This window comes from Mustelus asterias, chromosome 7, assembly GCF_964213995.1.
Source record: "Mustelus asterias chromosome 7, sMusAst1.hap1.1, whole genome shotgun sequence".
NCBI classification, from domain to species: Eukaryota; Metazoa; Chordata; class Chondrichthyes; order Carcharhiniformes; family Triakidae; genus Mustelus; species Mustelus asterias.
The window spans coordinates 90822868-90835315 of NC_135807.1; the positions used below are offsets into that span (position 1 = coordinate 90822868).

The window sequence follows — 12448 nt, forward strand, 5'->3', positions numbered from 1 at the left end:
TCTGTGACACATGTTAGATTAGTAAAACAACCTTGTCAATGGTTGCGGATGATAAACAGAAAAGAATAGGGCTGGAACATCTTTTCACATTACATGAGAGCAGAATTAAATCATAACATAAGGGACACATCATTGCACATATCATGTAGGTAGTATATATCAATGAACAATATAGACAATCAAGTTTTTAATGGGCTGGGAATTTTGGTAAACTTGACAGAAAGCTTTGCTCTAATCTTTGTTCAGACAGAATTTAAAAGTTTGCATCAATAATTTTGCTTCAAATGGAGAATGCCAGGCATTTTCCAGTTATGTTTATGATGCTGCTAACATAGCAACCAGAGGAAATCTTCCCTTATAATGAATATTGACTATTGCTTCTTTTACAAAAGGACATCATTACCAATGTTTAAATCCACAGGTATTCATTTGTTCCTTACCTTGTTAGGGCTTAATGCTGTTATTATCCAAACACATTGAGCATTGCTGTCATATTGAAAAGGGAAGTTGGGGGACACAAAGGTACCAGTTGGACCGTGCAGATTAACTCCACAAGTTTTAACTGCAAAAGATAAACACAATTGTTAAACATGGTCCTGCTAATGTAACACAAAGAAAATAGTCCTTAAAAATCTGAAACTACTTAGAAAAGATCAGCAAGAATTTCCTTGCTGGATCTCACCAAATGCTGCTGTAACTTCAGCAGATGATCAATGGAAAATGATGAATAAATGGAGTTTCCAGCAATCTCCTGAAGTTACAGTAGCTGCTCCTGAGAACCTCTGAAGAATTCACATGACATAAAATTTCATTCAAATTTCATGAGCTCAGGTTCAAAAATGTGCTTATATTAATAGAATGGATTACAAAAAACAGTACTGGATTGAGGACTGCTGATTTGATAAATGTATGAAGATCAGCTTGGGCCTATGTAATTCAATGAGAAATGATGAGGTATTATAAAATCTGAATGTGTAAATTAGAGTGAATGAGTCACAATATAACATTGGGTTTTATGACTTGTAACTCGAATGTGTAAATTATATACGAATGACAACTATTTTTATAATCCATGTGATATTTTTGTGTGGGCATTCTATTCATCTTTGCATTAACTATAGAATGATTGTTCCTTTTTCTGAAAACATTTTAACAGCTCCCTTGATAAATACTCAATGATACAGCACAGAATTAGGCCATTCTGTCCATTATGCCTGTGCCAACATATTCGATTCTGTCCACTCCTCCATCCTTTCCATAAATCCCTGAAAATCTTTCATTTCCAGTCTATAACCAGTGTGGAATTCATCCAGACAGAAAGTTACAAGTTGGATTCTTAGCTTTTACAGAACTAACTGATTCAACTGCTGTGTCTTTCAGGTTATTACAATTGACTCAGCACCCCAAGTTAAGGGGTCTAAAGGAAAGAGAGTTCTTGGTCATGGTCACTACCTCATGACCCTCTCCTAGAAAATGCACCCTAGATGAGCATTGAACAAACTCAACAGTTATGTTGTCAATGGGCTTGGATAGCTTGCTTTCACTCACTAGAATATGCCCATGGAGTGGCAGCCAAGGAACAACGGCATGGCTGAGAATGAAGGGAAAGAAAATCTGAAATGTACATTATCGCTTAATATGTTTCAAGTTACTTTGATAATTTTAATAATCACTTAGCGAACGGCAAAGTGGCACAGTGGTTCGCACCACTGCCTTACAGCACCAGCAACCCGCATTCAATTCTGGCCTTGGGTTACTGTCTGTGAAAGTTTGCACGTTCTCCCCATCTCTGCGTGGGTTTCCTCCGGGTGCTCCGGTTTCCTCCCAAAAGTGTGCGGGTTAGGTTGATTTGCTCCTTAGTGGCAAGGGGATTAGCAGGGTAAATATGTGGGGGTTACAGGGATAGGGGCTGGGTGGTCAGTGCAGACTCGATGGGCCGAATGACTTCCTTCTGCTCTGTAGGAGTTCTATGATTGTATGACTTGCATCAATCACTGTTGTGAGGAGGCTGGGGCACAAGGACAATAAAGGGTTTAAATACCTTTGTAAGTCATAAAGAAACTGACTACTATACACCAATTGAACCAGCAAATATCTCTGCATAGTTTAAAAAAATAATAATTTTCAGCTATTTAAATTCAAGTTAGTGATTGCTGATGGTCACAAACACTTCTTAAAAATGCTTATTTTTGTGAAAAATAATTTTTCAGCTGCAGAATAAAACTGCACAATATATCCATTTATGCCAAAAAAATTATTTTTAAATTATGTTCTAAAACATTGCCCAATTGTCCTGGCTCAAAGATTTTACATTCATTGAAATGCAAATAAGTTTGGGTTAGAAATTTGAGCAATAAAAACGTTTCTTAAAACTAGTGCAGTTTTGAGCGCAATTGTGCTCAGATGCATTAGTTGGGGTACAGTAAGTAGCAAGATCGAGCCTAAAGGTAAAACAAAGTTACACAAAAGCATCAGTTAACAATACTTTGCTCAGATGTATAAAGCATTTAATCATTTAGATAATGAGAATCAAAATTTCTTTTTAAAACACTGAATAACATATATAGAAGCATGGACAAGTGACATGATACATCAAAAAAGAAGAAACTGGAATACTCAAAAACAAATTTAGAATGATTATTAGTAATCATTTCTTTAACCGGAGTGGTAAATGTTTGGAATAATCGACCAAAAAAAGTAGCAGAGGCAGAAACGTTGGTTATTCAAAATACATAATAGAAGTATGAATAGACAATTCAGCCCTTCAAGCTTACTCCACCATTCCATAAACTCATGGCTAATCTGGTTCTGTCCACCATATAATCCTTGGCTTCATTATAGATTAACAATCTTTCAATGCAGCCTTGAATATATGCAATGACCCAGTGTTCGCAGCTCTCTGGGGTACAAGGGAAATACTAATGACCCTCAGAGAAGAAATTCCCCCAATCCCCATCTGAAATTGGAGACCATTTATTCTGAAACTCTGTCCACTATTTCTAGTTCCCACCATGAGGGAAACAGCCTCTCAGCATCTGCCCTGTCAAGTCCTTCAGAATCGGAAATGTTTCAACAAGCTCAATGCACCAAAATAAATTGAGAAAGAAAGAATTTGAATTCAGAGAACTGATTTCATGACCTCAGGATGTCCAATCCTCTTTATAGCCACTGAATTGCTCTTTAAGTGTGGTTGCTGTTATAATGCAGACATATACATGACTTAGAGGAGGGGGCTGAAGGGTGGATCAGTAAATTTGCTGATGACACCAAGATTGGTAGAGTAGGGTTCACGGTGGGAGATATAGGAAGGATGTCCGAGGTAGGTACTTTACGCAGAGAGTGGTTGGGGTGTGGAATGGACTGCTTGAAGTGATAGTGGAGTCAGACACTTTAGGAACATTTAAGCGGTTATTGGATAGGCACATGGAGCACACCAGGATGATAGGGAGTGGGATAGCTTGATCTTGGTTTCAGATAAAGCTCGGCACAACATCATGGGCCGAAGGGCCTGTTCTGTGCTGTACTGTTCTATGTTCTATATACAACTGCCAATTTCGCAAGGTCCCATATACAGGAACATGACAAATGAAACATTAAACTGAGTGCTCCTGGTTGAAGGATTAAAGGTCGGCCAGAACATAGCTCAGCATAAAGCAATATTAGCATATTTAATGGGGTTGCATTTCAAGACCTTTTTGAGTGTAAAATCAGCAACAGGCTACCCCAGGAAAGCTGAATTTAGGCAGTGACTTATGAGTACATCAGGTTATTTTACCTCTGCAGGTGTTCAGTAATTTTCCACTACGGTTGCATGCACCACAGCTGGATTAATGAACTTTTTAACAATTATAGTTAAGTGACTTGTTACTTGTTAAGTGGCTTATTCACTGCTTGAGAAAATTGATTCATCAAGGTTGCACTTTCCCTGTGGTGAGCTACATTTTTTATGACTGCAAATGAAATGACAGTTCCAGGAATTGGAGGTTCTGAAGCGCTTCCACAATTTTATTCGTCATTCGTTCACGATGACAGAAACATCCAGACATGGGGCGGCACTGTGGTTTGCACTGCTGCCTCACAGCGCCAGAGATCCGGGTTCAATTGCTGGCTTGGGACACTGCGCAGAGTCTGCACATTCTCCCCGTGTCTGTGAGAGTTTCCTCTGGTTTTCTCCCACAAGCGCCAAGGAGCTGGGTTCAATTCCTGGCTCGGGTCACTGTCTGTGTGGAGTTTGCACATTCTCCCCGTGTCTGCGTGGGTTTCCACCGGGTGCTCCAGTTTCCTCCCACAGTCCAAAGATGTGCGGGTTAGGTGGATTGGCCATGTTAAATTGCCCCTTAGTGTCAGGGGGATTAGCGAGGGTAATGGGGTTATGGGGATAGGGCCTGGGTGAGATTGTGGTCGGTGCAGATCCGATGGGCCAAATGGCCTCCTTCTGCACTGTAGATTCTATGATGATGATTTCTATGAAGTCAAAAAGACAAGCTGGTTGGCTGCATTGACCATGCTAAGTTCTCCCTCTGTACCCAAACAGGCGCTAGAGTGTGGCAATGAGAGGATTTTCACTGTAACTTCATTGCAGTGTTAATGTAAGCCTACTTGTGACATTAATAAATAAACTTAAAATTAAACATTTTGTGTTTTTTTTGTTTTGGTCGGAAGGAGGGTGGGTTGGAGAAGTAGAACATAAATTTCAAAGCCATAAGTGTGTTAGGGTCATCGCATATACATGAATTATAATAAAAAATGATAAATTTCTCCAAAGCAATCATCCTACATTTTCCACTTTGGATACAATTCAGACTCAACTGGCTACAAATGGGTGCTTGCTGGACCCAATGAGAAATGTATGGATTGTATTCAATCTTTCAAGTTTAACTCATTATCACAACTCCAGTTACAGATTTGAAAGGATGCAGGGAGAACACAAGTGGTTGAACGAGAAAATTGCCTGAAAGGGAATAATTAAAAGGAGGCAGCAAATTTTTCAATGTCAACACTTCAAGCCCTTACCGGTCTTTTAACAGACCTGCAGGGAATCAGAAATAAAGGCAATCATTAAAGCTCATCTAAGGTACAGACACAAGTTTACAAGGCTGGGGGGGGGGGGTTCCGAGCTGATTATTAACCCATTGAATGCTCCTTCTGTGGCCAACAATTCCTGGCATTTGTCTCAAACCAAGCAGTACAGATGCTTCCACTGCACCACAGTCCTCCATACTAACCCATACTAGTATCCATACTAATATATCACCTCCAACTCCATAAGCCTTCATCTTGTCCATTAGTCTTTTCAAATGCCTTTTGAAAATCCAAGAATACTACACCTACTGGCTCCCCTTATCTACGACCACCAGGCAGTGGTCACGGGCATTCGTCCTCTGATCTTCGGGTAAGCGTTCTCCAAGGAGACCTTCACGACACACGACAACGCAGAGTCGCTGAGCAGAGACTGATAGCCAAGTTCCGCACACATGAGGACGGCCTCAAGCCACACTATCTGTAACCCCCACGACTTGCCTGGGCTTGCAAAATCTCACTAACTGTCCTGTCTGGAGACAATACACATCTCTTTAACCTGTGCTTAACGCTCTCTCCACTCACATTGTCTGTACCTTTAAGACTTGATTACCTGTAAAGACTCACATTCCAATCATTATTTTGTAAATTGAGTTTGTGTCTTTATATGCCCTGTTTGTGAATAGAACTCCCACTCACCTGACGAAGGGGCAGCGCTCCGAAAGCTAGTGGCTTTTGCTCCCAAATAAACCTGTTGGACTTTAACCTGGTGTTATGAGACTTCTTACCATGTTTTCCCCTTATCTACCCCACTAGTTACAACCTCAGAAGAACTCGAAGAAATTTACCAAACATGATTTCATTTTCATCAAACCATGTTAACTCTGTCTGATGTCTGGGGCAGAATTCTTCCAGAAAAATTTCTGAGTGTTGAACTTGCGAGAAAACTGGAGTAATTCACATTGTTTTTTTCAGTGGGAGTTCAGACTAGAATCTCCTGCACTCTGTGCACTGCAGAGGCCACCAGCGTGAAGATTAGATTTCAGGGGCAGGGCCTATTCCCACCCGGCAGGCTGAAACCAGCGGGCCATTGCACATGCACAGTGGCCCCAAACTGTCAGCTCCTGTTTGCTGGCCAGTTCAATCGCTGGCCAGCCCAGGACCCCTGCACTGCTGCCCCTCCACAGCCCGATCGCAGCCCACCTGACCATTCCCGGGCCAGCCCCAACTCCCTCCAGTTCCGGACAACCCCCATCTCCAGATCCCCCCACGTCCCCGCAGTGCAGACACCCTCACAGGCAGACCTCCCCCCCAACCCACCCCCTTCGCTACCCCCATTTATCCCAATGCAGAGTGACAGCAGAAACCCCATTCCCACCGATCTGCCCATAGGCCCCATCCCCATCAGGCCCCACCCCATCAGGCCCTGCCTTCTTTGCACTGCCCAATGCCTGATCTTTGGCTTGTTGACACGGAAGGGTAAGGTGCCCCCTGGGCATTGGCACTTTGCCGCTTGGGCAGTACCAGGGGGCACCCTCCCCACTGCCCGACCCCTGAGGCCCCCATTGCCCCCTTCACAACAGCAGCGTCAGGCCGCAAGCTCCCCGAAAGTGGGCAACTACTCTAAACCCCGCTGGAGTGAAATACTCTAGCAGGGTGGGAGAGGCTAGCGGTCCCAGAGAATTCAGTCCCGGGCCCGCTAATTACATTAAAATTAGATGTAAATAGGGATTCAAATTACTTACCTGCCTTCACCCCGGTTTCCAGCGTGGATCTGATGGCGCCAGAAATCCTGCGCTGGGAGATACGCGTGCGGTGGGAACTATGCGCGAATCCCACACATGCCAGGCCAAAGATTCTTCCACCCCGCTGCGTGAGAAAATTATCGCAGCAGGGTAGGAGAATCCCCCCATGATTTTCAAAGTGATTTTAAAAAATCCCTTAATAATACATCCCAACATTTTCCTTTTGACTGATGTCAAGTTAACTGGCCTATAGCTTTTTTGAATGTTGATGCTGATGATCTAAGATTGAGGACAATTGCAGTTGGGAATCATTAATTGAGGTCCAGGTATACTAAGTGCTTACCATGATTGAATTGCAGATCTGTTCTCATCTTTCTTCTGGTATGTTGTAAAGCTGATCTTTGGCTTGTTGACACGGAAGGGTAAGGCTCCTCACACGTATTTATGAATCATGCCTCAATTTCAACAGCGCGCAAATGGGTTCAGATATTGTGCTTCTCAGCCTCTTGCTTAACTCGCACCTTGTATAAGTTCAGCATGACCTCCTTGCTCTTGTACTCTATGTCTCTACTAACAAAGCCCAGGATACAAATGCTTTAATAACTGCTCTTTCCACCTGTCCTGCCATCTTCAATGATCTGTGCACATATACACCCAGGTTATTTTGCTTTTGCAACCATTATGAATGTCACCCCTTATTCTCTGTTGTCAATCCATGTTCTCCCGACCAAAATGCATCACCTCACGCTGCTCTGCATTATCATTTGCCACTAATCTGCCCACTCCACAAACTGGTCCATGTCCTTTTGAAGTTCGACAGCATTCTCTTCACAGCTTACAATATTTCCAAGTTTTATATCATCCATAAACTTTGAAATTGTCCCCAGCATATCAGGATCTAGATCATTAATACATATCAGGAAAAGCAAGCGTCCTAATATCAACTGCTGGGGAACACCAATTCAAACTTTACTCCAGCCTGAAAAATATCCAATCATTCAGCCAATTTTGTATCCACACTGATACTGTTTCTTGTATTCCATGAGCTACAACCTTTCTCACAAGTTTGTTGTGTAGCACTGTGTTGATTGCCATTTGAAAGTCCATGTGCACCACATCAACAGCATTACCCTCATCGACCCCGCTGCCTCTTCAATAAGATCCAGCAAGTTAGTTAAACATGTCCCCTTTAGAAATGTATACTGGTTCTTCCTAATCAATCCACAGTTTTCTATGTGACAACTAATTCTAACTCCGTTACTCAGAGAGAGAGATCTAGAGTAGCGCATCTAAGTTTGTTGACAACACAATGCTAAGTGGGAATGTAAGCTGTGAGGAGGTCACAAAGAGGTTGCAAAGTGATACGGGTAGATCAACTGAGTGGTCAGCAAAATGGCAGATGGAGTATAATGTGGGAAAGTGTAAGGTTATTCATTTTGATAGCAAGAATAGAACAGCAAAATATTTTTTTTAAAAGGCGTGCAACTTGTAATGTTGATATTCAGGGACTTGGGTGGCTGCATACAAGGAGCACACAATATTAGCATGCAGGTAAATAAATAATCAGGAAGGTAAATGACATGTTGATATTCAGTGCAGGGGACTTAGAGAACGAGAATAAAGAAGTTATGCTACAATTGTGTGGGACTCTGTGTAAGACTAAACCCAGCAATTTTGGTCTCCTTATCTAAGGAAAGACACCCTTGAAGGCAAAGATCATGCAGCAAAGATTCACTGGATTGATCCCAGAGACAAAAGGATTGTCCTGAAGAGAAGCAGAGTAAATTGGGATTAGATTCTCCAGGGTCTGGAAGAATGGGAAGTGATCTCGTTGAAACATATACAATACGGAAGGGGTGGCACAGAGTTTGTTTTCCTAGCTGGGGAAGCTGGAACATGGAACATAATTTGGGAGTTGGAATGAGGAGAAATCTTTCATTCGGGTCAATCTTTGGGATTGTGTATCCTAGAGTGCTGTGGATGCTCTATCCCAGAGTATATTTCACATTGGGTGAGACAGATTTTTGGTCTTAGAGATATGAAGAGCAGGTTCAAAAGAAGAGTTGAGGGACAGAATCAGTCGTGGTTGAACTGATTAGCAAGGCAGGCCAATTAAGAATGGTCAACTCATGCTCCTATTTCTTATGGTTTTACAAGATAATGGACATTTGACTTTAGCATCATACATGATTCCAAATGAAAAATATATGGTGTGCAGGCACCTCAGTGTCTAAGACCAGTGCCCTGTGGGGTTGAGATTCTGAAATATTTTGTTGTAATTTTTCCATTGGTTGAAAGGCAGGCAGAGCAAATTCACATTGCTCGATTAAAGGAAAACAATTGGAAGACTTATCCAATCTGATAGTCAGGACTCTTCAGCATTTTTAGGGTGAGTTGCTTATGTATTCAGATCAACTTGTTTATTTAGGCTGGGTGGAGTGAAGGGGGTAAAAGAAGGAAACTCAGTCACTTCTGCATGGAGTCATTAGTTTAGCCAAGTCGAGAGAGAAATTGTGGGGTTTTAGGCAGGTCTAGGTAGGCAATTCACAGACTAGTTCCACCAACTGGTCTTTGAAAATTGTCTTAGAGATTAACTGACATTATAGGACCTTGACTGCAATGCATATTGAGGCGTCTGCTTGTTTCCAGCAGACACCTTGAGTGATGCTCAACTGATGTTTAGAGAAAATGGAGCGCGAGGGTGTGTTGCTGGTTGGTGAGGGTCAGGTTCATTCTGCGCATTGACAAGAGTGTATTGCTGACCATACTTGCTCAGAAAAAGAACACAGGGATGAAATCTGGGCCCCATGACCAACAACAGATTGGAGATGTGCCCAGACCCCTCTGTTAAAGCTGGAGAATGAGAGAAAGATTTAACTGTGTTTCACTCACTTCCCAGAAAAGCTTGCTGAAGATAAATTCGAGCCTCGAGTATTGATGTGAATGAATAATCGACACTGATACTTCCCATATTGTGCAATCTCTAGTTTCTAAATTACATCTTGAGTTGTGCCAAGAAATTGGATGACAGAGACACCAAGGCTGGAACTTCATGACTCACCAACTCTCCACCCTCACATGCAGGATTGGATGATAAAATGGGCTGCCACATCAATGCTGCTCTCCATATTGCCCACCCTCTCTCACCAGCCCCTGCTGCAATCAGCTGGCCTGATCATCTGTGGGCCAATTGAGGCCCTTAGATGTCCAATTATTGGCCACTTTAGGACCTCCTTCCATTGTCACTGGGATTTTATCTGCAGGGCAGCACCAAATATGCAGTCTGCTAGGTAAAATCTGGGTATGCCTCTTTTTCAAGTCCTCTTTGCCAATCAAATGTATTTGCCCCAGCTCACCAAACGTTTTCCCTCTCCTCCTGGTGTGTCCACCACAGCCTTCCATCCACCTTGCCAGACCATGACAGTCTAGCCCTACCAAGAGCCTGGACTTACCTTCAAGTATGGTTCCATTGCAGCATGCTTCCCTTTGAATTCACTGCAGTCTTGGTGGTGGCTACTGCTTCCAGGGGAGTTGCTGGGAGCAGAGAGCTGCCAGCTATTTGATTGGTAAGGTGTCACCTCAAGCCAGTTAATGACTGTTAAATGGCCAAGGGACAAATCAAATAAGTGGGGGAGGGCTTAACACTGACTCTTACATGGGGTGGAGGGTAGTGCTTTTAATAATGATATATAGGCACCAGTCACTCAAAATACTTGTGTAAACTCATTTTGAGTTCATTTATTTAAACTAGGCACTTGAGAACATGGATACATGGTTAGAAAGCTTGAAGACATCAGCAGCAGACGTGTGTACCATGTACTCTGCTCACTGGCCAAAGTGAAACAGAGACTGGATCACAATATACACTCTCCTTCTCGAGAAGGCATCCTGCAATTCCTTAAAGGCATATTACAATGGAGGGTTGGAGGAGGAAATCCTGCCCTCAGTGTAAATTTAAGCCCCAAATAACATTGGATTAGTCTATTGTTTGTAATAGTGCAGCAGATCTGTAAGCATGTACATTAATAAACATATACGCCAGAATTCTACTACCCCACCCACCATGGAATCGGAGCGGACGAGGGGCGGACAATGGAAACATTCATTGACCTCGGGCAGGATTTTCCGGTCTTCAATCGAGCAAGGCTATACAATTCCACCAATAGGGTGGAATTCTCCCCCAAAAAAAATTTGAAGTGCGCAACTCGTGTAAAAATTGGGAGTAAATCCTGCTGCTTTTTTCAGCGGGCTTCCAAAATGAATCTCCCACACTCTGGGCATCACAGAGTTGCCTAGCGTGAATCACGATGAAAAGCTGGGGACGGGGCCTATACCCGCTGAAGAGGCCGGCAACATAGTGCTGAGCGGGCCACATGTGTCGATCTGTCAGCATCGAGATTGGCGCATGCGCAGTAGCCCGCACTACTGGCCTCCTGATCATTGGCCAGCTCAATCACTGACCAGCCTCGCGACGCCGCATCGCTGGCCGTGAGGCCAGAATTCCGGTGGCTGGAGACACCTGGAGCCCAGTGGGAAGCCTGCTACACGGCCTCCGCTTATGTCTCCCGGCCTGCTCTGTTGCTAGAGCAGCGCAAAGGACTGGGAGAATCAGCCCCATAATCTGTGCAAGAACGAAGAATAACAATTCCTCCAAATATTCTTGGAATTGTTCGTGTGAAACTGTCACTTCTTGTGTCATTGACAAAGCCACTGAATTTGATGGATAGCAAACCAGTCACATTCTTTTCCCGAGAGAAGTGCATTGGTACCCCAGTATAAACACATTCCACTAGACCTACATCTCAAAATCATGTTATAACAAGGTCCTTTTCAAAAATGCCAGGCTAGTAGCCAGAATAACAAAAACAAAACGAGGACAATTAATTAAAATAAATGTAATGTTATTTTTTTCTGGTAACAGATGTGAAAGAACATGTACAATCAGACTACTGAAAACCGCACATGGTCAATATTAAATGGGTGGATGCCGGTTGGCAAAATACATAATTCTTTGTGTAAACTTCAAATCTAGCCCTTGCCTCTGCTGGATCTAGGATGGTCTGAAGTCTAAAGAACATAAGAACATAAGAAATAGAAGCAGGAGTAGGCCATCTAGCCCCTCGAGCCTGCCCCACCATTCAATAAGATCATGGCTGATCTGAAGTGGATCAGTTCCACTGACCCGCCTGATCCCTATAACCCCTAATTGCTTTACCGATCAGGAATCCATCTATCCGTGATTTAAACATATTCAACGAGGTAGCCTCCACCACTTCAGTGGGCAGAGAATTCCAGAGATTCACCACCCTCAGAGAAGAAGTTCCTCCTCAACTCTGTCCTAAACTGACCCCCTCTATTTTGAGGCTGTGCCCTCTAGTTCTAGCTTCCTTTCTAAATGGAAAGAATCTCTCCCTCTCTACCCTATCCAGCCCCTTCATTATCTTATAGGTCTCTATAAGATCCCCCCTCAGCCTTCTAAATTCCAACGAATACAAACCCAATCTGCTCAGTCTCTCCTCATAATCAACACCCCATATCTCTGGTATCAACCTGGTGAACCTTCTCTGCACTCCCTCCAAGGCCAATATATCCTTCCGCAAATAAGGGATATTCCAGCTGTAGCCTCACCAATGCCCTGTACAGATGCAGAAGTCTGTCACACTTGCAGCAGTTCATTTTTCATT

At 43.1% G+C, this 12448-nt stretch overlaps 1 protein-coding gene across 1 annotated transcript in view; it reads right to left on the reverse strand.

Annotated features, from left to right (window-relative positions):
- csmd3b (CUB and Sushi multiple domains 3b) overlaps nt 1–12448 on the reverse strand; it is a 1683329-nt gene that overhangs the window by 619866 nt on the left and 1051015 nt on the right. Inside the window, exon 10 of the mRNA XM_078215503.1 lies at nt 441–562. Coding sequence (XP_078071629.1) covers nt 441–562 — 122 coding nt within the window. The remainder of the gene's footprint in view (nt 1–440; nt 563–12448) is intronic.